Here is a 24,684-nt window from a genome sequence, read left to right as displayed (position 1 = left end):
CCCTCTAAAGTAGTCATTGATCACCCAAAGATTGCCTAAATTAGGTTTTCTTTCTAGGTTGGTGTACATGCATAACCTAGGTTTTGCATGAATGTGACAGTGGCTATGAACCTTAGCCCTGAGAAAGAGAAAGGAGCTTAATACATCACACTTCATCCAGAATGTCAACTCATTTTGTCTTGATGTGGTTACTCATAGCTTCAAGCTCTGTGAATATTGTTACTTGAGTACTTTCAAGTGGTGTGACAAACAGGAGAACTTTATTAAAGTCCCCGTGCAGCAGCAACTATCTAGCATAACTGATGGGACGAAGGAAGGTTGTGGGCTCAGTTACTTCCTAGAATCTTGAATAAATCGCAGTGGAACGGATGCTACAGGATCACTCCAACACCTGAAAGTCATTATTTATCATCATCTGTCATTACTCTCCCCACAGAGCAGCGTTTGTGACAACACAACGGTGTTAAAATGATGAGGACATCACCACTAAAATCACCAAGCACTAAACAATTTGCATCGCATGTTACATCACAAGATCAGATATGATAAAAAATATGTTTTCCTGACACGTAGACACTAAGGGCCCGAAGTACTATGCGATTTTGAAGTCACAAAAGGAGAATTTCACCTTTTGCTACCGCAAAATGGCCTTTTCTAATGTGCCATCGCTATTTTGCGAGCCGGCATGCAAATACCAACTCGCAAAATAGGGATTGCAACTTGCAATTAGGAAGGGGTGTTCCAAGGGCATCCTCTTTCTAATTGCGAGTCGCAATGGCATGTATGATTCTTTTGTGACCGCAATTATAGTAGCAAAACAACTGCAGTTCGCAATGGAGCCCCTGCCCCTTTGTGAATGTAAGCAAAAATATTTTTTCAGAGCAGGCAGTGGTCCCATGGACTGCATTTAAAAAAACTGCTTGATTTAAAAAGCAGCCACAGACATGGTGGTCTGCTGTCCCCAGCAGGCCACCATCCATGTGAGTGAGGTCATTCCCAATGCGGTTGCAAATTTCGAACTACCTCATGAATATTGTTCAGGTAAGTCATTTGCAACCCCATTGGGAATCGCAAACAGTGTAGTTGACACTGTTGTACATTTGGTTTTGCGACTCGCAAATTGCAAGTCACAAAACATACAGTTGTACATCTGGCCTAAATAAGGACACGTCCACTGAAAGGGCACCATATGTGGCTATGGCCTATCATTATTGGCATAGGCCATGTTGGCTCCCACCTCTGTACACTATATCCTGGATGGCATTTATCACCGGAATTTATAAAACCTAAGTGGATCCACATATGCTGTATAATAGGTGCTATCAAATCCTAGCTGATGAATGGATCCACATATCACCAAATCAGCATGACAGTTTTTGATCATTCATTGATGTGTTACAAGCAGTGAGGCAACTAGTATACCCATTCATCGAGCACAAGCGCTACGCACATTACACTCATCAGCAACACTTCTTGCAATTTGTCCTCCTCAAGGGAATTCAGCAGCAATAAGACAAGGGACTTGAAGGGGGGTGGGACTAAAGAGTTGGAGGAACACATGGTGAAAAAGAGAACATTCCATCTCATTAGATAAAGAAAATATGCTATTTTCAGTTTGAAAGATACTGTGTTTTAAACATTTCTTTTATTGAATTCATTATGCGGAATACTGAAATTACCTAAGATATGCTTCCCGAAACAGCTGCAACCTTTTGATATTGTAAAATGAAGCGCAAACTACAATGTAAATGTATCACCACTACACATCACCTATGCATGGGGAAAAAAAGTGATGGAGGTAAAGTCCAAGCAAGAGATTACTAGCATGAAATTATGAGTTTGGAGTTCACATTGCCCTCATGATCATATACAAACCCCTTTTACCTACTGATACACAGTTATTGGCACTTCTGGTGGTTAAATGAGAACATTCCACAGTACCATTTCAAGTAGCAGCTCTCTGCCTCCTGAATCTCTGGCAGGACATTCAATCGATATTGGATATTGCCTCTTTGTTCTTAAAAAGTTCTGGTCACCACCTCAAGTAAAAAAAAAAAAAGGCTGATCTTTGACTAGGTGTTAAAAACCTTATGCATTGCTCACAGTCAGTGCGAAAGATGTGATCAGAGCTTCATATGTGTTGGTGATGGGGACCGGCACTCATGTCTGGGGATCAGGACGTGTAGTTCAGCATTAGACTGACTTTGAGCATGAGAGAGAGAGAATAGAAGAAAGGGAAGAAGAGAAAGTAAGGACAACAGTGAAAAGGGAGACAAGCAGGGATGAAAAAGAACCCCCAAGACTGAGACAAAGTGACATAACATGTAGGGAGGTAGAAGAGAAGGAATGATTTGGAATTAAGAGGCTGCTTAAAAATGCATTCATCCTTTGGTGCGTTTGATATCTTTCTCTAAGGCTTTTATTTTTAGTTCTAGTTGGTCTAAGGTTTTGTTGTCTAGTTTGTTTTTCTTTGACATACGTTTAATCATGTGCCAGTGGTTAGTGCATTTCAGGGTGTCCCAGATTTGTGCATTTGGACCAGAAGACCTTTTGAGTTCTAGGAATTCATCAACCACTTTCTTGAATATTTCCTTGAAGGAGGTCGTTCATTCTCCATGTTTTTGTTCCTGATTAATTGCAAGCAATGCCATAGGGTAATGAAATACAGGCATGGACTGAGACTAGGATTGGTTCAATGGTTGGGAAAGAGGTGGCTGGGATGTGAGTTTTGTCAATTAAGATATAATCGATGCGAGGGAATGTATTGTGCGGATGGGAGAAAAATTAGTAATCTTTCCCTGTGGGATTGAAAATTCTCCCATATGTCTAAGTTTAAGAAAACTGCACATGCTTAGCATTTGTTTATGGGATTTGTTGAGTTTAAATTGACATGCAGAATTCCTGTCAAGGGTGGTGATTCATTGTAAATTGAAATTTCCTTATAGAATCATTCTGCAATTGGGAGTTAAAGTTGAGAGTTTTTTATTGAGATTAATCCAAAAGGTAGGGTTGTCGTTATTGGGGGCATAGATGTTCATGACTATGATTTTAGTGTTGTCCTCGTGTATTTTAGTAAGAAGCCATCTGCCTTCAGTGTCTGCTTCTGAGGACAGGATAGTGAGGGCAGAGGCTTTCAAGATAAAGGTGAACAGCCCATTTTTTTGTTCATGGCTGGGGCGTATGCAAGGACACTAACCCATGCTTTTTTTTATTTTATTTTTTAGGAGGATCGCCTCTTTCTTGGCCACCTTGATTTCTTGAAGGAAAATTAGGTCTTCCTTAAATTTATGTGTATAGTCTAGGACTTTCTGTCATTTGGTTGGATGATTTAGACCCTTGACTATAAGAGAGAGTACATTTACGTTCTGCATTTTTGTGGGAGGGGAGTCTTCTTGTTGATGTAACCAGCTAAATGCCAGTTCTTGCTTGCCGGTGAGGTGGTGATAGGAGGGCGGGGTGGGAGTTGCTTTTGAAGGGATGGCATAGGTGAGGGGAAACAGAATGGATGAGAGAGGAAGGGGAGGGGGCAAGGAGGAAGGAAAGGGGATAGTAGATTAGTACTGTACAGGACAGGAGGAAATACATGAAAGTTAAAAAGAAAATGGAGAAGAAAATGATAGTGTAGTGACTGATTAAATATTTGTGCTGAGAATCTAGATATCATGGAGAGGTATCTGACAAAATCTAACTGGGGAGAGGCCATGGAGGCCATGAGTGGTCAAGCCTAGATCCGAAGTGCAGTCTTGCCTTGCCCTGTATAGAATATAAGAGTCTAAGTATGTTATGTTTACCTTTATTGTTTGGTGGCTGGAGTGCCTGGTGTTGTTTCCATAATGGTTCCTAATGAGCTAGTTGCCATTTAGTGGGAGTGGATAATAATGTGTATTCTGTTATTTATATTAATGTATTTGCAGGTATAGTAGTCATAGTATATAGAGAAAGTGTAATATTTGTAGTGAGTGAGGTGGCTATTTGTGGAATGGTGTTAGTTGGAGACATATGTCTCATTATTTCTGCTGAGTTAAGTTAGGGTTGTGAAAAATGGTACCCGATGTGTTTCATAATTATGGCGTACAATGTACAGTTTACAGTAAATTCTCCATTTACTGTCATTATAGTGCTAACATAATATCAACATAGTGTCAACGTAGAGCTAACAGAGTTTCAACGAGTTATCAGTAATGTGCCTACCTAGAACCAACATATTATAAACCTAGTACCAGCATAATGTTCAGATAGTGCCAACATATTCTCAACATCAATTCAACACATATCGAAATGAGTCGGTCGAGTGACCCAGGTTACTGTATTGCAGATAGTGAGGGCAAACATTAGTAATTTTTGTATTGCTCAACCTGTGGGTCAAAATGCAGTTTCGATAGCAATTGAACAACAGCTAAGTTGGATGGCACTAGATTTGTATGATATTATCAATGTAAGGCTGGTATCAATATTAATCAATGCCAATATGAGATTTGATAAATCTAAATTATGTTGAAAGTGAGAAGATGAAACATTGCAATAAATCCATCATGGGGTTGAAAGCATTTATAAAACATCCTATTTAACCAGAGCAGGTTAAAGGTCGTTATAGAGATACAGTACCAGTCATTGTAGAAGAGAAATCTTACCACTGGTTAAGATTAAAATTAGGCTGTTAGGTTTACTGTTAGGTTATTAGTAGGTTAGCAAGTGCAGTTAGTTAGTTTAGACAATGTTTTGTAGGTTGCTGACCACTTCATTTATTCTGCCTCGGTTTGAAGAAGTGGTCAGAAGACAAGAATAACCTCTATACCCAATGAACATGGCGTCACATCGACAAACGAGAACAACATCCTAAATACCTTTGAAAAATATTACCATACACTCTACTCCAAAACTGATATGTTATGACATATGCTTAAACTACCTCAACAAAATTTATGTAAGTAAGATAGATGAATCAATAAAAGAATCACTAAAACAGCTGATTTCTCGCCAAGAAATCAAACACAATCAAAACAATAAAAAGCCAGGAAGGCCCCAGGCCCAGAAGGCTTCCTGGCGTCATTCTAGCAAACTTGGGGTACCTCCCTAATCACTCCCTTGAAAGACTCATTCACCCACTTCTTCACTGGCTCCGTTCAGGGCTCAGCTGTGGTGGCAACCATATTTGTTATACCCAAAGAAGGGAACAACCCATCAAATCCCAAGAAGTACCAACCCATATTCACCATAAACACAGACTGCAAAATATATGCAAAGATCCAAGCCCTCAGAATTGAGCCCAATCTCAAAAACATAATACATCCCTCTCAATCAGGATTTATCACGGGGAGATTCAACACAGATAATATTGGAATTTTTAGCCATGTGATTGAAATAGGCAAACTCCTGCAAAACCCAACCTGCAGGATAGCACTAAATGTAGAGAAGGCCTTTGATATTGTGGACCTTCCTCGAAGCCGCACTTGGCTCCTTCAACTGTGGCCCTGGTCTCTCAAAAATGATCCTTGCTCTATACTAAGAACCAAAAGCTAGAATAAATATCAATGGAAAGTTGTCTAATCCCTTTTACCTCCAACAAGTAACCACACAAGGATGCCCTCTTTCCCTCCTACTATTTCTACTACCGCTAGAACCCCTACTTATATTGAGAAGAGAAAATCCATTCATCCCCGGTATCCCTTTCTCATTAGGCCCACAAAAACTAGCCACCTACAGGCATAACATTCTCCTTCCTACCACCCAGACAGACTCAGCCTTGCCACACATCATATCCACCATCAAAGACTACTCTAACATGTCAGGCTACTGCCTCAACAAGGAAAAGAGAGAGGTTTTTCCTCTCAATGTGTACTTCACCAGTTCACACATCAGTCCCTATGGGCCCAAATGGGCCCCAGAAAAGATAAAATACTGGGTACATGGTTCACCCATAACCTTAAAGACTCCATCGATTTCAATGAGAAAAAGATGCTAGATAACATCAAAGATAGCTTGGACAAATGGTCAACCAGGTTCATTACTTGGTGGGGTAGAATAGAATCTCTCAAAGTGATGATTACCCCATCATTAACTTTTTAATCAGCAAGTCCTCCATATACCTCTCAGACACCTTTTTTTTTTAAACTAAAATTGGCACGCTAGTAACCGAATTCCTCTGGAAATCTGAAAAGCCCATAATTGCCCTAAAGAAGCTGAGACTTCCTAAAAAACTTGGCGGCCTTAACGTACCCAACTACCGGAGATACCAACATGCCTTCCAAGTGAAGCAAGGGAGCCACTGGCTCCTAACCACCACCAATCCCTTGTCGCCAGGGCTCGCTAATGAAATCACCCTCGCTAAACCCTTATTCCCCACTTCATTTCTAGCTGTCAAAAAAAATTAAATACGCTACTCTATAAATATTCTATCCAGCACATCACAGGCACTCTGAAAAATTGACAACAAGCTACCAAACAAAATTAAACACTCATGTCTAGCCTCGCTATAGCACATTGAAAATTTTCAACTAGAAGGGAGAAGGGTTTACATAGAGAAATGGGCAGAAAAAGATATTCTCCTGGTGAGAGATATCACTACTCCCTCAGAACTCATACCATTCTCTCAAATAAAAGACGAATTTGACTAAAATGACCTAGACTTTTACAATTTCCTTAAAATAAAATCACTTATAGCCAAACAAGCCTCCAACACCTCCTGACTTACCGAACACATTAGAAAAATTTACCAAAGGAGGTCACCTAGCTTCCAATTGTTACTCCCGCCTATCCCTCACAAAAACCTCACTAAATAAACCAGCAGAAGACAAGTGGGAAACTCTACTATCAGACTCCAACAACACTCCTAAAGTCTCACTGGACTGGTCATCTACCTTGAGTAACCTCACTTCCAACATAATAACTCCATCACTAGCACAAAGCAGATACTGGATTGCCAATATGGCCTACTGGACTCAGGCCAAACTTTATACACTAGGCCTCGATCCTTCAGCATACGCTGGAACTGTGAGAAGGAAACAGGAAACTTAAAACACATGCTAATGGAGTGCCTCTCCGCCAAAAAGTTCTGGGAGGACATCAGTAATACAATATCTCAAATTCTTCATAGAAACTGGACTCCTACTTAAACCTCTATTACACTGGGCATCCTCCCCACTGATATTAAACAGGACAAAAAAATAGTCTTCTGTGGGGCAATTTAGTCACAACTGGCCTTAAAGTCATCCTCAATGAATGGAAAGACTCATCCAAACTATCCACCCACATGGTGGGAATGGGTCCAATTCATGAGAACTGCCTGTGACTCAGTGCTTAGCTTGTAAATAAGAAGGTGCCGGTGCCGGTGCTCAGAGCTCTCCTCTTAAACATGCGGCTGCTGCTATTAAATGTGCGAACATGGAATACTGAGGCAGTGTAATCCTGAATCCATCTCCAGCCTCTTCAATCTATATAAAGCCACACCCTGCCACTTCAGCTCACTCTTGCAGCTTTCTAATTTCTCCCTTTGTGGCACTTTTTCATTTTTCTCTTCCTCCATCTTTCCCATATGTGTCTTTTGCTTGCAGCAAATGCTTGAGGCAGAAGAATAAGTGCCGGTGCTCAGCACTGGAAACAACAAGCACAAATTAAGCATTGCTGTGTCTCACTAAACTTATACTTGATGACCACACCAATGAAGAATGGTAAACTCTGGTGCAAACTAGACAACTTTATGTCTCACTCGATCATTCATGCATTCACTCACTCTTTCTCTAACCCTCCCCCTCCTATCTCTATTTGCCCACTTCCTCCTCTCCCTACCCATCTCCTCACCCCCATGTACTGCCTACTTTTCACCCCCATCACCGTCTTCTTCTCTTCTCTCATCTCTGCTCTTTTACTATGATTCATTCATCTACAACTGAGGTACCTTAATCATTTACCACATCATCAAAAACCCCTCGTCACAATACATACACTGAATAACCTCACCATTGCAAACAAATACACTTATCTCTACCCTCTACTTTTGTAAATGTGGACCGACTCGTCATGCTATACCCTAAACTATAATTTCCACTTGATTTGATGGTACCATACAATGTATTGTTTCTTTTTATTTATATGATTTAATGTTCCTATTTTATAAAATCCCAAGGGAACACTCTTGAAATGAAAAAAAATGAAATGTAATAATCCAGATATCTGGAAACACCTTCAGTGGATTCTTAAGAAAAACTTTGAGCCCCTGGACTTATTTGTTTATTTTACAAATTATCCTTTGACTGGCCAGGTTTCATCCAATGCAAACTTATACTTTACAGCCAGTGGGAAAATACCAAAGCACACATTCTTCACTCCTGATAATTCCACATTTTCAAAACAAAACGTGTAGAGGAGGAATCTCCTGATCAGTACAGACAAGTAATTTGTGGAATATGCTCTAAAGACAATATGGACCATCAACAGCCATGAGAAATGCAGAGAAACAAACAATAACGGCCTGGCTTTCTCTCCAAATTCAGGACTCAAGAGAACCTCAGACTATAACCCTGGCTGAGTTGTGTAAGCAGCAAGAAAAGGTATCCTTCACCCCTTCCCTCCTCCCACTCTTACAACTCCAAGCATAAAATCCTCCTACACACTGATGCACAGTCGGGAGCACACTTCCCACGCCTCACCCAATACCAAAACACAGCACTAACAGATGCCACTTCAACTGACACCCTTGTGCTATAAAGAGAGTGACTACTGACTCCACCATCTAAAAAGTTGTTTGGGTCCTCGGCAAGAGTTAGTAAAGTGCTATAGAAATGCTACAATAAAATATTTCAGAATTGTACCCCACCTAGAAATTCACAATCAAGGAAATCGCAAATTGGGTATCAAATGAATATTCCATTCCCCATGATTTCACTAGTTACCTCTCACCAAAAAAACTAAACGCTTTAAAGGATCACTCAATTTTTATTAAGCTATTGAACACATAGAAAGTGGCACTGTCGGGGGTGTCATTAAAAAGACTTAGGCCTCAATCTTGATAAACTGAGAACATTTCCATTGCAGTTCTTTCACAAATAAGAGAAAATAAACAGGTTGTATACCATCACTTTGCATCATGGTGGCTGCATCACAGAGAAGCAAATAACTCATTTCAAAATCAGTCATTGTTGCAGCGTCTTCTACTGCAGTACTGGTAGCCTTTTCCTCTCAAATGGAGAGCTTGGCTTGTTCTTCAAACTAATATTTGAGATAATGGGCATTAATCAAACCTTTTGTTATGAGAAGTCATCATGCCAAATGGGACTCCACGGGCAGCACACCTCTGCTAGCACAATAGTGTGCCTCATCTCAATTGCTGCTCAGAAGTGATGTATTACAAAAGCCCTGGTTATCTCACTTCCACATGGTCTCAGAAACAATGAATGGGCGCCGTGAACACTGTACAAATCATCCCCACAGTGGACAATGCAGTGGAGAGCCCGGTACCTCCTCATTGGAAAGCCATCTACTCTTCATATTCACACGTCCTTTAGACTGAGGATAGCAGATGTTGTTTTGATCTACCCATTGACTGGTTGTTGCTCAGCAGTCCTCGACATGCAAAAGTAAAAGAGGGAATTTCGCAGCTTTTAAATAAAAAATGGCATTTCGCTCACTGGACTAATACAGTCAATGTACAAAGCTGTGCTTGAGACATGGGAACAGATTTTTGTGCCAGTGGGACTACACAATCTTTCCTCATTTAAAGATTCCTAAAAGGAGCACCGTTGGGTAATATGCTTGATAGTCTTCAACAGGGGTAGGACAACCTTTGGAGCAAACGTGTGCTCTTTAAATGCTTTGGTGGAGCTATGTCCATTGTAACCTCAATTCCAATATGCACTAATACCCTTGATGTCAGATGTAACTGAAGTTTTATATATAAATACATATTGGTAAAAATATCTTTAATGCAAATTTATCACATTTATTTTGTGACTTTATGAGGCACAATTCAGGGTCTACCTGCTGGAAAAAATGTTTTAGAAGGAAGATACTGAGGTATAAAGGTATACACAATCACTTTGTTCTACAGCGGGCTATAGTTATATACAAGACTGAAAAGTAAAACAAGGATCAAATAAGGGACAACTAATTCACAAGAATAATAAAAACACTAAATATAGTTACTAATGGATCACGCTTTTCCATTGCCTTACTCTACTATACATATGCATTTGTTTAATTTATCTATTATGTAGTTTTGTATGCAGGAGGCATATCCTGCAGGTCCTCAGAGTGCCAAAGGGGAGTCCGATAGTTTACCAGGAAAGTGATCGTCAGTAGCAATTTTAGGCTCAAGTTAAGATGCCCATAGAAAGGAATAGCTAAGGGTAGCTATTTACAAATGCAGGAGAACAGTTATATTGCCAAATGGTAACCGTGATAGCATTGGGACACCTAGAGATGATGTACATTGCAAGGTGCACCAGGGAAGGCAAGGGTGGAATCTGAATGCAGTCTTGCGAAATGTTTTAAAACTAGCTCATTACTTCGCTGAAAATAATTATCAATAGAAGAAACTTTTTCTCTTATTACTGCATTAAAGTAACTTTTAATACACTGGTGCATCAAACTTCCCTTGTTGGATTTAATATTTGTATTTATAAAACAGGACTGTATAGTTATGCTAAATTGTACTCCTCAATATTACAGTAGTGGATAGGTTTATTACATCATACCCTTACGGACCACTGCCTACTCTTAAAAAACATAAAACTTCAAAGTTTCATTCTTTCTTTTTAAACTCATCCCGTTTTCCTTTAAGGAAATCTGGCTTCATTAAAAAACAAAAAAAAAGATTGCTTCATTGAAAAGCAATTACAAACATGATGGACTGATGACCCCAGCAGGCCACCATACGTGTGATGGCTGCAATTCCTAATAGGTCGCAAATTAATATTAATATTCAAGAGGTAAGTGAATTTGCGACCTACTTGGAATCGCTATTTGAAAATAAGAGTACTCCATACATTAAGAATACTGATTTCCTAATTGCAATTTGGAAATAATCGCAATTAGGAAATCTATATTCCTAATGTTTGTATATCTGACCCTAAGTCCTTTATTTGTGCAATGGCTAAACTTTAACAACCACATGGTTGAGGATTGTAGCCTTGTCTCATGCTTGAGCCCAGATCAAAACTTAGATCAAAAAATCACTGCTGGAGATGGGGGTGACAAAGATATAACAACTTCAGCTCATTCACATGTACTTCGGGGTAGCTATCTGCTGAATACCTGGGGCAGCGATTCCTCATCAACATAGTCAGGTGTTAAGGCGGCAGCAGAGAAATGTCAGTATTGCTCAGTTTTCTTACACTAAACAGAAATTTCAGAAATTCCATTTCTCCCTGAGGTCTCCTGGCCAATCATCCAGGGGCATGTGGTCTGCACCTACAATTAGGTGCCTTATTATAGACAGAATCTACATGTTTAATTACTTAGGGGGTCATTCTGCCGCCAGGGCCACCGACCACGGGAGCACCGCCAACAGGCTGGCGGTGCTCCCACGAGCATTCTGACCGCGGCGGTTCAGCCGCGGTCAGAAGCGGAAAGTCGGCGGTCTCCCGCCGACTTTCCGCTGCTTGGGGGAATCCTCCATGGCTGCGGAGCGCGCTCCGCAGCCATGGGGATTCTGACACCCCCTACCGCCATCCTGTTCCTGGCGGGTCTCCCCCCAGGAACAGGATGGCGGTAGGGGGTGCCGCGGGGCCCCTGGGGGCCCCTGCAGTGCCCATGCCCATGGCATGGGCACTGCAGGGGCCCCCATAAGAGGGCCCCGCAAAGTATTTCAGTGTCTGCCATGCAGACACTGAAATACGCGACGGGTGCAAACTGCACCCGTCGCACCCCTGCAACTACGCCGGCTCAATTCTGAGCCGGCGTCCTCGTTGCAGGGGCATTTCCTCTGGGCCGGCGGGCGCTCTTTTGGAGAGCGCCCGCCGGCCCAGAGGAAATGTTAGAATGGCCGCCGCGGTCTTGTGACCGCGGTGCGGTCATTTGGCGGCGGAACCTTGGCGGACGGCCTCCGCCGTCCGCCAAGGTTAAAATCAGGCCCTTAATGTTGATTAACTGAATTTAGATATTACATTCTTTTCAAAGCCCTGGAAAGAAAGTTACAAGTACAGTCATACAGGTATATATCATCATTTACAGACAAAAAACGATTTTTGCTAAACTTGAAACTTTCTGAGTCCATTTCTTCAATTGCTTTCCAAATGGAAAATCCATATAGAGATTACAAATTATGCGGAGGATAATTTGGAAGGGGCATAGGTTGCATGTAGTTGCAGCTAGACACACTGCAGCCTGCGTGGCTGGCAAACTTTACACTAGGCGAACTAAGATTGTTGGAATGGGGATCGACTGGTCACACAAACATCTTCCTATCGAAGGAAGCCCTGACAGATAATCAGGAGTCAGTCTAAAATGTCCCACACCCACAAATACACCCGAAAGCGTGTGAATAATCTAAGTATACATGTTTTTGCTGTTCAGTTGGCGGTCTAGTGTTAGGTCACCTAACGACGAACAAAGCAAAACTTTTTAAAACTGCTTGCACACTACTGTGGAGGCCACCAACCTAGTTAAATCGTTTTTTTTTAGAATATTTTCACACAGAGACAAGGTGAAATAAGTAGCTGGATTTTTCTTCCCCACTTTGGGAAAGCTTCAGCAAAGAAATGTCATCTTAAGATGTGGGAAGTTAGCGTTGATGGCTAACACAAATAGTTGCAATGTTTTACTTCAACAATCACTGCCAATGCCAAAAGGTCTGGCTTATAATTCAAACTGCAAGCCAGACATATTGCCTTTGCCAAAGCAGGCCTCTATTGTGGGCTGCAACTACTGACTGATGACACGGAGAGAGTGAAGTACTGTTTGTAGTTCTTTTAACTAAGCATTTTAGGCCTGGCTGGACAGTAAGTCAAGGAGGGGTGGAGGAGTGCTTCTGGCATTGTGTGACAGCTTCTTATGGGTGTGTGAGTGCCATCTTTAGAGCTAGTTGTTCTGGTAGTGTTACTTTCGCTCTGTGTGGCGTGTAAGATTGTTAACTAGCCTGTAGGGGATGAGTGCTACTGGTTTTTAGGAAGCTTTGCTTTCCAACTACAAGGGCTTTGCAGGCCCCTTTTTGTTTTCATTGAGGATACTGCTGAATATTTGCTTTGTATTTATTTAACAATGGACAAGTGTTAATCTTGAAACCGCCCTGCAACAACCACTATTAAAGAGGAGTCCTCTTCTTCCAAATATAAGCCTTGATGGACTGCCTGCCTAACAATACGGTGCAAAGCCTGACGGGGGGGGGGCATAAGTAACCATGTCCATGGCGTCCATTTCCTTTTTATTTTTTGAGTACCCTTGACTAGATACCACTGGCAGCCACCAGCCACACACCACCCCTCTGCCCTCTGGCAAAGACCAATGTCCTCCAATCACTGCACAACTGGTTATGTTTACTGGCATCAAACACAAGTTACATCAGTTAACAGACTCTCAGCCCCATAGGTTGGGGACTTCTTAATGCTTGTAAACACTGAACCCTGCTCTGGGACTATGTCTCTGGACACACATGTACACCTCTGCAGAATTGTCTTGCAGCTTTTAACCCTGGCTAATGAGAGTCCTGGTGCATCAAACCTGATGCTACTTCAGCTCCCCTCTTCAGATGGACAAACAATGGTCAAGTTTAGTGAATAATTCACCCTGCAAAAGGCGTGTAGATGGCACAATGACAATGATGGGAGCATCTGGCTCACCACCAGGAAGAATCATTATACTGTGCTTGTGCTGAAGACCACAGTCTCACACATGCAACAAAGAGCACCATATTAGTAGAATAGATTAATCCATTGTAGCACAATATACCTCACTATATTTGCCCCTGGGATGAAGGGGCAACAGCAATAGGGGAGGCACCACAACGGTCAAAACAATAAATATTGTGATTACGGCAGGGTGGAGGCAGGAAGGACATCAAGGCTGCTCGGCCATTTGTTTGTGTACTGCAATATGCACCGTTGACCAGCGCAGTTCGTATTGTGTCACTAAGTTTAGACACAGCATTCATCTGAGGAGTAGAGATTCTAAGATGTACTATGTCGCAGTGCACTGGCCTTACTGCTTGCAAATGCAGCATGATGCAGTACTGCTGTTTTTCAGTGGTGACTGGCACTGCAGTGGCTCTCTTTGCTACTGCACAACAGGAAGCCCTCGAGGAGTAGAAAGGCTGGCTATTTCTGGGGCAAAATGCAATAATAATGCATATTCTAAACAGTTTATGTGAGAATGTAAAAAGTGGTTTGGGGTAGGTCCAGACACTTTGGGGTTACTGGCTTCCAAACAAGTCAACTATATTCTTTTACCACTAGTGTCCTGAAGCCCCTTTAATATTGGACTGAAAATGAGCATCTATTACACCAATGAAAAGAGTCTCAGTGCCTTCCTTCCTGGCCCCTTAGTACGCACACACTCACCATCTGCTCTAGGACCTTGGCCATGGTCTCACATGAACAGCTCCACAGCAGTTTCTACCTGATGCTCTGGACCTTCAGGGTAGCAGGATAGAGAAGTCGAAGGCTTAATTAGGGAGATTGTGGTTAGAAACGCTGAACATCACACAGCGCATGATACCACTTACTAATCAATGCCAGGTCAATTATTTTACTTCCAAAAAAAGGTGCCTTAATTCAAATGCGTCTAAATAATAAATGAAAATCAGACCTCTCTGCCCTTGATGAACTGAAAATCTGTGTAAGGAGGTCTTTCAGTGTTATACAATGTGGCAACCTCTCCAATGGCGTCTGTCATGTATTTCACAGCGTAGAACCCTTTTCTATTTTATGTGTTCCTGTTTCATTAGTTAGCGCTAACAATGCAATACCCCTTCATCTAGTAATCACCAGAGAGTTCATAACGTAGAACTCAACTACAGTGTCATCATCAGAGAGTTCACATTTTAAAACCCCTTCTTAATTAATGTCTTTGGCCGGGAGTTCACAATAAAAACATCCTTTCTACTCTATTTGTCATGTTGTACCATGCAGGGTCCTTTCCTACTGTATCTGACACAGAATCTGCATTACCGATGTCACTATCAGTTATGAATGCTCATAAAGAAGATAATATTTGGCCCATCCCACTATTGGACACACACTGAGCACACAGTACACGTTTAGCAGTTGACCCTTTGGATAGAAAGGCAAAGCAGTCCAAGGCTTACTCAGGGAGGTTTATTGTGGTTAAAACTCAAAGCTCCATAGAGCACACAAAATTCAAGACCCAATCAGTGCTTTTACAGCTATTAAGAGTAATAGTAAAATTCACAGCTGTCCAAATAGTTATGCAAAACAAAATTATAAATGTACGTATCCATCTCTCTAGCCCCTCCTGAACTAATGATTTGTGCAAGAAGGTTTCTCGGTATTAAACAAAGCAAAGCTCCTTTTTCTTGCATTCCTCAGAGCGTTTAACCTGTAAAACTTCTTTCCACTGTATTTGTCACAGATTTGCACCATGCAAAGCTCCTCCCTACTGTATTTGCCATGGGGTGAGAGTTAGCAATGTCTTATGAGAAAATGAACAACTTCACAGGCAGGTAAACAAAACTGCTAACCAATCAGCTGCCAGTCCAGATGAACACATGGACAGAGAGAGAGCCTTGAGATCCCCTCCCTATTGTACCCAAAGTGAGCATCAAGTGCAAGCTATTCGCACTTGCTCCACAGGGTAGAGAGGTGGTGTAGGGTCAAAACTCTGAACTCTTCAAAACACATAATAACACTAAAAGCAAAATCAATGCCCGATCCATACTCCCTACTGCATGTGGCAGAGTTTTCAACGCAAAACCCCTTCCTACTGTATTCATCACAAGGTTACATCACACAAAGACCCTTCCTGCTTTGACTGAGGGTCTGTGCAAATAATGTCACTATCAGTCATGAGAACTAGAGCTACCTACATGGGCTAACACAACTGCTGCTCAATAAGTGAAAGAAAATCAACATAGGGGTGGAACCAAAACACCTTTGATTAAATGAGCCTTGACACACTCCACTGTAAAGCCCAAATTTGTAAGAAACAAAAGTTAGTGGGATTATTAATTGAGTTACATGTAAGCTCAGGCGCGGCTCCTCCGCTAGGGCGGAGGAGCGTTGCCCTCCCGTCAGCAGCAGCTGCTGCAAACCTTTTACTAAAATCGATAATAATCTATGTTTATTATCATTTTTAGTAAAAGGTGCAGGGCCACAGGCTCTTACGAGCACTGAGGGGGAGCGCACAGCACTCTCCCTCACTGTGCATGTATGTTTGGCCGGCCGTCTCATGCACGCCAAACACACATGCGCACAGGGCTCTCTCCAGCCTGGCAACACTGTTCCCGAGCTGGAGAGAGCCTGCACAGGCTCCCAGTCTGCCTAGAAGCGCCCTGGCTGAGAGCTCCCAGACAATCCTGAAGCTGCTCTGATCAGCATCAGGATTGGCGCAGGGCAGGCTGGGAGCCTATCTGCATGAGAGGAGAAGCGAAGTGGAGATGGAAGCGGCCGCTGCAATTCAGGTATGTATTTTTTTCTTTTTTAAGTAATTTCACCGCACCAGCTCACCCCCCCCCCCACGGCGTGCCGTCCTGCCCTCTGTTACTGCCGCGAGCCGCTCCTGATTAAGTGCAGAGCAAAAATATCCTAGGAGTGATTGTTTTCATGGTTCTAGGTGTATTGCACAGTGGTGGTTGATATGGTAGAGCAGGAATTTATCAGGATGTGACGCACAGCTTATCCTAAAGCTTTAAAATCGACCAAGGAATCACAACAACACTAACTCATCAGGGTAAACTGCAAAGGTCACTAAATTATTCTGAGGTAAACCACCTGGTAGCTATGGCACAAGGCAGACAGGCTTAAGTTAGGGCAATGTGTAACATAGTTCTGAGAGATCAAATGACAAAATCAAAACACCAAACAATAAAAATCCCAAACCAAATTAGAAAAAAAGGGAAAACGGTGCGTAAAACAAATTACCTCAAAATGACACAAATTCAATAAGAGGAACCAAGATATCAATTTTAAACATACTTAAGTGAAAATACTACCAAAAAGCACTAAGCACCCATGACAGTCTATGGATGCAGCAGTAGAGCAGGACCTAGGCGTGATTTCAGGCTGACTACCATGCAGCATGGGTTGGATACACCAAGTTTTTTCATCTATGTCAAAGATTTTACTTTCTGACATTTTTATGGAGCTCAAAATACTCCATCTGATACAGCTTTGGGGTTGCCGTACTGATGTTGCATCAAAATCAGACACCTCTGCTACGTGTTCCTGTAGACACTCTGGAGGTCTTGTAAGCTCAATACATTTAAAAGTACCAACTTTTCAGGGCTTCTGAAGCAGCGCCTGAAAGTCCCTTTTAGGCCCCCTCAGGGGCAGAATTTAGGGGCCAGGGGTCATTCCAGCAGGGACCACCAGCAGGCACCAGTCCAGGTCCAGTTGTTATTAGTCAACCAGTCTCTTCAGGAAAAAGGTAGTTTGTTGTGTCCCTGTAGCTGCATACGAGCTCAGCCAAAAGACTCTTAAAGTCCACTCCTACGTCCTGGGTATGAATGGGAACAGGGCGAACCATTCAGTTCTGCAACCAGGACACAGACAGCAGTGCCAATCCTCTTCTGATTTTCAGGAGATTACTCATTAAATCAAACTTCCACAGGAGCAGATGCCTTTTACCCAACTCCCTCCAACAGATGCGTGCTCAAACTTTAATGATGATCTGAACCCTGCATCCGCTAGGGGGAAAGGGGAATGGAAATAGAAAAAGAGAGACCGCCTCCAGATCCAGTTCCAGCCCGTGCTTCCCACTTGATAGGATATTCAGTGTGTGCTTCTGTAACCTGCACCTTTCTCCTTATTGGGATTTCTTTAAAGGAAGGACCTGCAGTCGGGTGATAAGAGCATAGATAAGTACATTCCTAGTGCACATTCATCTGTTCAGCCATTCACATTCACCCAATTCTATCGTTCTCCTAACCTGGATCTTTTGAGAGACTAGCCTCTCTCTAAGAGAACAATGTTAACTTAATATCTTATTTTCTCCAGGAGTCAGAGGTATCCAAGGTTCCCTGGAGAACAGTTCAAAGGTTCACAAATATACAATCTACTAATGTCTTTTACAGGAAAAGACAACTCCTTCTCAAGGTTCAGTTTTCTCAATCACAGTCTCGAGGAATTAGTCTGAGCACTGAGGTTTGTGTTAAAGACTGTCAAGTCTGCAAGGCGAAGAGTTTTTGAATATATATGTACATAAATATATTGGCAAGTCTGGAAATCATCCAAAAGTATTCCTTACTGCAGTTGATTAAAGTTCTGTTAAGCCAAAAAGAATTCTCTTCAGAAAGCCGATAGCCAGTTGTTGGAAGAAGGAAACAATTCAGCATCTCCAGAAGGGGAAAAGTAGCTGGTGTGCACACCGTAACAAGAAAAATAATTAATTACTCAAAACTGGAAGAATTCCCTAAGAAACAAAGCGCCTCAGGAACACTGCTCATTCTCCTCAGGATGACAGTTGAAGTGTACAGCTCCCAGAGAGAAACAGCTGGAGGGAAGCTTCAGCACGAGACTAAGGTAGAAACACTAGAGTGCTGACCTCACAAAGATTTGCAGCCACCATCTTGAGTGGCAGTTAAACCTGAAAAAGCTAGTTCTAAGAACAGCCTCTGCAAGAGTCACCGGGAGTGAGGATGCTGCTGCAACCAACGTAGGTACAAGGAAAAGGAGGCAACCCTGGCAATAGTTTTCCTGACACTGATCTTCCACAGATCCAGAAAGATTTCTGAGGACAAGGTGCTAGATTTGTGGATTTTACTAGCCGGTGGATGGAAGTGACTTTGGGACACTTAACTGATGAGGAAAAAGTTCCTGAGACAATTCTCCCCACTTTTGCAGCTCATTCTATTGGCCTTATTCCAAACTAATCCTCACTGCACCATTCCAAGGGAAAATCCAAGGTGGCACAGGCCTTCTGCCCTTGGATGGACTTGTGTACCAGTCAGGGGTGTGCTTAAGGAAATGAGTAGTCCCCTCCTCCTAGGCTATACCAAACTGGTTCTGAGGCTAGCTTCCCATCCTATGAGGACTGAGCCAGGCTGACTATCACGTGTTCAGGGATCAAAACGTCTCCCCCTCTCAGGTCTCTCCTTCCACTAAACTATGAATGGATTTCCTTACACTAAACTACTAAACTATGAATGGAGAGAAATCATCTCTTCCCCTTTCAGGTTAATGAGGGTCCTAGAACCTGCACAGCAGCCTTTCATGCCCGATACTAGGCCCATTTTGTCACCAGGCCAAAGCCACTGCTCTGCTCTAGTAGCAGTTTTCACACATCATTAATGTCAACCACTGGCTGTGCAGGTGCTTGCAGGCTAAACCAGATTAGGCTCCAGGAGCTTCATCCATGGAAAAGGTAAATTTCTAAAAGTGTATTTTCCAAAGTATTTGTTAAAAAGTTAACTTCATTAATGAATTGATTTCAATATCAAACAATAGACTTTGAATGACTAATCTAGCCACTTGCTGTCCAAGGTTACAGATTAAACTTTATACTGTGCACTTTGATATTTGTTAGGGTCCAACTAGAGTCTGTCAGTGAAAATAAAATAGGTTTTTGGGGCTAGTCACTGGAGGAACATACCAATTCTATTTTGCACATGTTCCACTTTTAAATATGAGGCACCATACTTGTGGTCATTGAGGAATCCTTAGGGATGACCTAAAATTTTAAAGCAAGGTTTTTCACCTGTCAAAGAAAGTTATTTTTGACAGTTTTGACAGCAGTTGTTTACGCTGCTAAAATCAGACTACATGTGATAGGCCTGAACTCATGTTTTGTGGATGGCACAATATGTTCTGAAGACCACAGGGGTATTTAACGTCCAGGCCCTGGGTCCATTTGTTTTACACCATATATCAGGAACTTATAGGCAAGTTATACATGTGAATCAGGGTTAGGCTAATTTAACCATTTTTAAAGGGTGAGCAAAGGCATTTTACTCCTATTTGGCAGGGGTAAAGTGCACATAGTTGTAAGTCCAGCAAAACAGACAGCCAAATTACACCAAAGATAGTCATATCCTACAAATGGAAATACGGGAAGGCAGGAAAGTGAGATAATGTGGTCACGTATCAAGTGAACACTGTACTGTTCTATCATAAATATAAAAAAATATTACAAATGGCCCCAGAATTCCATGACCATATAAAGGCATTAATCCTTCAGTCTTATTGATCTATTAGGTTGCTGACCTTAGTGACTTACAGTGTCCTTCTAACATATTTTAAGGAATATTTTATTTATCATATAATGGAGTTTTGTGGCATGTCACACACTCGCAACTTCAGATTACTCAGTGTAACAACAACAGAGTATGTGTTGAAATAAAATAATGTTCATTAGAAGTTAGCATCCTGATGGATGCATCAAGTACCCAGTCAGAAGTAAATGTGAACACTTTAGGTTTTGGAAGTGTCCTGAAATACAGACATCTGTGGCTAGCCAACAGATCAGGTTTCAAGTTGTGTCATTAACTAGGGTCACAGATGCCAAGTGATCTGCCTCTGGTCTGTTGCCCACTGAAGATTCACTCAAGGATCTGGTGAGAGGATGCTAAGGAATGTTTTAGGATGGAATCCCACGAGTTGACATATTATGGAGGTAACCAGCCTTTCTGCCCAGGATGGGTTAGTTTGATAGAATCATAGCTATGTAGGATCAGGCACATCCTGTTCACCTAGTTATTCACTTTTTGCAAACCACTGGCACTTTGGATTCCAGTGGAAACAATTTATAGATGGGATTATCAAAAGAATTATTTCATTGCTACCTCGTTCAGATGACACAAATAAAGAGCCTGGGACACTGGAGTCTGAGTATCATGCTTATCAGTGCCCAGTCAACAGTCAAGCCCATTTGTGGTTTTACTTTTCATCCCAATGGAGCACATGGCATGATTTCTGATTATGTTATCACTAAAGGAAACAATAACCATACCAATAATGTTTCCAGGCGAGTGGCTGAACACATCAGAAGCCTCTCTGAGACTGTCATGGTTTTTGTCCCAATATTCCCATCCATCTGCAGTTACTAAAACTGGATTAATATGTAATTCCAGGGAGAATATTGGGGGTCTTAAAAGCTATAAACAAAGTACTCTCAAAAATTTACAGGGGGTAAATAAGTAATGCTGCACCTGATTCGTCTAATATTTCTTCATTTGCCATCATTTACAGCAGGTGAATTATCTGGCTGAAAAAATCCTGATCCTTGGAATTACAATAGACTTCATGACTGAGATGAGGCGACTGACTCCTATCACCAGTTCCATTGGAATTACCATTACTTGTACTGTGGCCCAACGCCTTGAGCACACAGATCATGCTGCTTTCAATTCCACTGTACATTACAGAGTGTGCAGTTCAAGACCAGATCAGAGAAATTGTGACTGTTTTAACATTCCCGCCTTTGCACACCAAAGACACAGGCTAGCAAATGGTAACATGCTAAAGAGAAACAATAGCTTAATTTATCATCAGTCATGTGCAACAGATTCTGAAGGACAGAGGAGGACATATCTAAATGTGGTCATCCGAGATGGTCAATAAAAAGTAACTCGTGCAATACACAACCACAATGGAAAGGTTAAAAACAATCAAATGATGTAATTTGTTGTGCATCAAGTTTACACCTATGTTGCATTTCCATAAATAATAAAAGGGGGGGTTCTTTATTGTGGCATTTAGGATTCGGGCAAATATAACCCCCAGGACACAAGCATTTTTGTTTCTCTTCGTGTAAACAAAAAGCTTACTTAGTTTTCTTGAAACCTTAAAAAATAAAATGAAATTAAACGATTCAGACTGAATAGCTGCTGTCTGGATAGGGCTTTGTAAAAGAACATTTATTCAAACTGAAATACAATTGCAAACCTCCTAACAGAAACCACCAACTGATGTGTCCTACTTCTGACTTAAAGACTCACAGTTCTGCATTTTTTTTTAAATTGGTCTATTTAATACGGTTGCAAGATCAACGATCACCGTGGCCGTGGAAGATTAATTTTTTTCTAGCCCAACTACACCAAAACAATAGCAAAGCTTTATAGCAGTTTATGACGACATTAGGGAGGTTTTGATAATTCGACAAATTTAGCATTAAGAGGTCTCAGTTTATCTCCATTACAAAACGTCACCTGTAAGAGACATTGCCAGCATTTCCCCCCCACATAAATGTATTCTGTATTCAAAAAATGCCTCCAAAACAGTATATGATTATGTTTTTTTACTGTAGTATCTGATTTTTCAGTTTTTTCAACTTTGAGATTGACTTTGCTATCTTTATGATGGGATAGGTTTCTAAAGTTTTGAAAAACGCTTCTTGAACTTACTGCACACAACCCTAATAGCAATGAGCTCTACGCAGTATTACAATGATTTCCTCCAAACGAGGGACATTTATATTATAGGTCGTAGGCACTTTTCTTATTCAAGGTAATATAAAGGTTCAATTAAATCCGTAAGTTAAGGTCACATCAATTAATGTACTGTGCAACCGCAGTAACAATCCTTCAGTTAAGACAGACAGAAGTACATAAAATGCAACGGAATTTCATCTTGATGCAAAAATAACACGCTTATATTTAAAAGTACACGAGTGAATTTAGTATATCTCTTTTTTTTGCGAATCGTGCAAGGCAAAGACACAGAAGCAGCTTACCTTCAGAGAGCTGTTCCACTGACTGCTTGGAGACGAGGCTGGAGAGTGATTCGACGACTGTGTTTCTTTTTCTGAACCTACAAATGGAAGATCCATTAGTTATAGACATTCATCTCCAGTTATGGACGGAACGATAATGTAATTGACACGAGGAAATGCAAACATATTCCTGACAATCTTTATTCAAAATCCATAATGGATTTAAGCAAGAAACAAATCCATCAGCTCCAATATCACAGCAATGTTTTGAAACTAAAAGCGTTTGTTCTCAATTTAGACATTACAAATTCCTTTTGAAATTTTACAAATTGAAAAACATCAATTGGGTGTATGGATGTTTTTTTTAATTACTCATGGATGGCGGCGTGGCGAGCCAGCGGCTAAGATGGCTGCTTGATTCGGAGCTTAGATGAAGCGGGCCTGGTCCTTGCTACTACAATGGACCCAAACCACTGGAACATCAAAATCGTGATTGTGGCGCATTGAACTGAGTGCTATGATCGACTGGATCCCCCTAGGGTGGCTGTCCCATGCTTCCGGACCCGTTTCTCGGCTGGTGATGTCTGAAGGCCCAGCCCGTATCAGAGGCCCAGTGGTGACAGGGGCCGGGGATGAGCCTGAGGCTGACGGGCCTCCGACACCTCGCCCCTCTGATTACCGCCATCTACCTCTGCCCACCTCTGACCCAATTCCTGCTGGGGGTGTGGCCTAGGGTACCTCCCTTTGATCATCAACCTTGTTGGGCCTTTGAGTGCTACATTGCGGCCCCCTCTTCTAGGGGATGTGTACAGCGAATCAGTCAGACCTCACTAGCCCGCTTTGCCAGTCTGTGGCATGTAGGGGCCTGCAGGGGGAGAAATACTACACGTGCTGTGACCAGTTGCCTTTGAGGTGTATGCCACCTCCTGTTGCCACCATCACCATCTGCTTCTGAGTGTCTTCACCTCACGTGCCAGTCCTACTCTTTGGATGGGGGATGCCCCACCACCTTTGATGATGCCAACCGCCATCTGCACTGCTCAACGGCTTATACTGTTCATCAGGACCAGATGAGACTGGGAGGCCTGAACTATTATGGTGTGGACCCGTGCGGCTCTGGCTCCACACACAGCCATTATCATTTCAGCTACCCACAGCCACTTTTTAGGGTCAGGACCCGCACCCACTGTTAAACATCCCGACTGGGGCATAAAGCTGACTGGTGACACTTCTGCGTTGTAGGCCTATGATATGAACCTGTCCTACATTAACACTCCTTCTCCCTGTCTTCCTAGATGGGACCCCCACCTCTGGCCTCGACTCTTGTGAGTAAGGCGCCCTCTAAGCTGCTACTCTGCTGAAGGACATGTCCAGGGGGCCTGGCCATGCTCAATACCCAATCATGGTCTGTGGCAACATCCGACAGCGCAAACTCCCTTTTGCAACAACCAAGGTCACAGAGACACCGGCTGCTCCCCCTGCGATGGACCTGGTGCTCACTGCTGCTTCGGAGAGTGCCCCACAAACCTGAACGGAAGCCATCATGGCAGAACTCCATGGACAACAGTTTTGACACCCTGGTCGGCGCAAAGGGAAGAGACTGCACAGGCACCAAACCAGACTGGAGGTGGCGGAGGTCCGAATCTCCGGTGTTGAAGACACCGCCACATCGGCAACTAAAAGAATAGACAAACTTAAAAAATTGCTTATAACATTGGCTATAAAAAATGAAGACTTGGAGGCCTGTGGGTGATGCAGTAATATTCACATAATCGGTGTGGCGGAGTCCAAAGACACTGGTCGCCTAGACCTCTTTGTAGAATGCTTGCAAATGGACCTATTTAACTACCAGAGCTTCACACCCACCTTCATGGTCGAACTTAGCCACCAATTTCTTTGCCTCCCAGCCCGCATTGAACTGCACCAAGACCAATC

At 42.2% G+C, this 24,684-nt stretch overlaps 1 protein-coding gene across 3 annotated transcripts in view; it reads right to left on the bottom strand.

The window, feature by feature from the left end:
- Window positions 1–24,684, bottom strand: part of TTC39B (tetratricopeptide repeat domain 39B) — a 486,814-nt gene that overhangs the window by 115,677 nt on the left and 346,453 nt on the right. For all 3 annotated transcript variants that reach the window (XM_069238795.1, XM_069238785.1, XM_069238805.1), the window contains one exon: window positions 22,771–22,847. In XM_069238795.1, coding sequence (XP_069094896.1) covers window positions 22,771–22,847 — 77 coding nt within the window. The remainder of the gene's footprint in view (window positions 1–22,770; window positions 22,848–24,684) is intronic.

Source organism: Pleurodeles waltl, chromosome 1_2 (assembly GCF_031143425.1).
Source record: "Pleurodeles waltl isolate 20211129_DDA chromosome 1_2, aPleWal1.hap1.20221129, whole genome shotgun sequence".
NCBI lineage: Eukaryota > Metazoa > Chordata > Amphibia > Caudata > Salamandridae > Pleurodeles > Pleurodeles waltl.
This window is presented reverse-complemented; position numbering and strand designations above follow the sequence as displayed.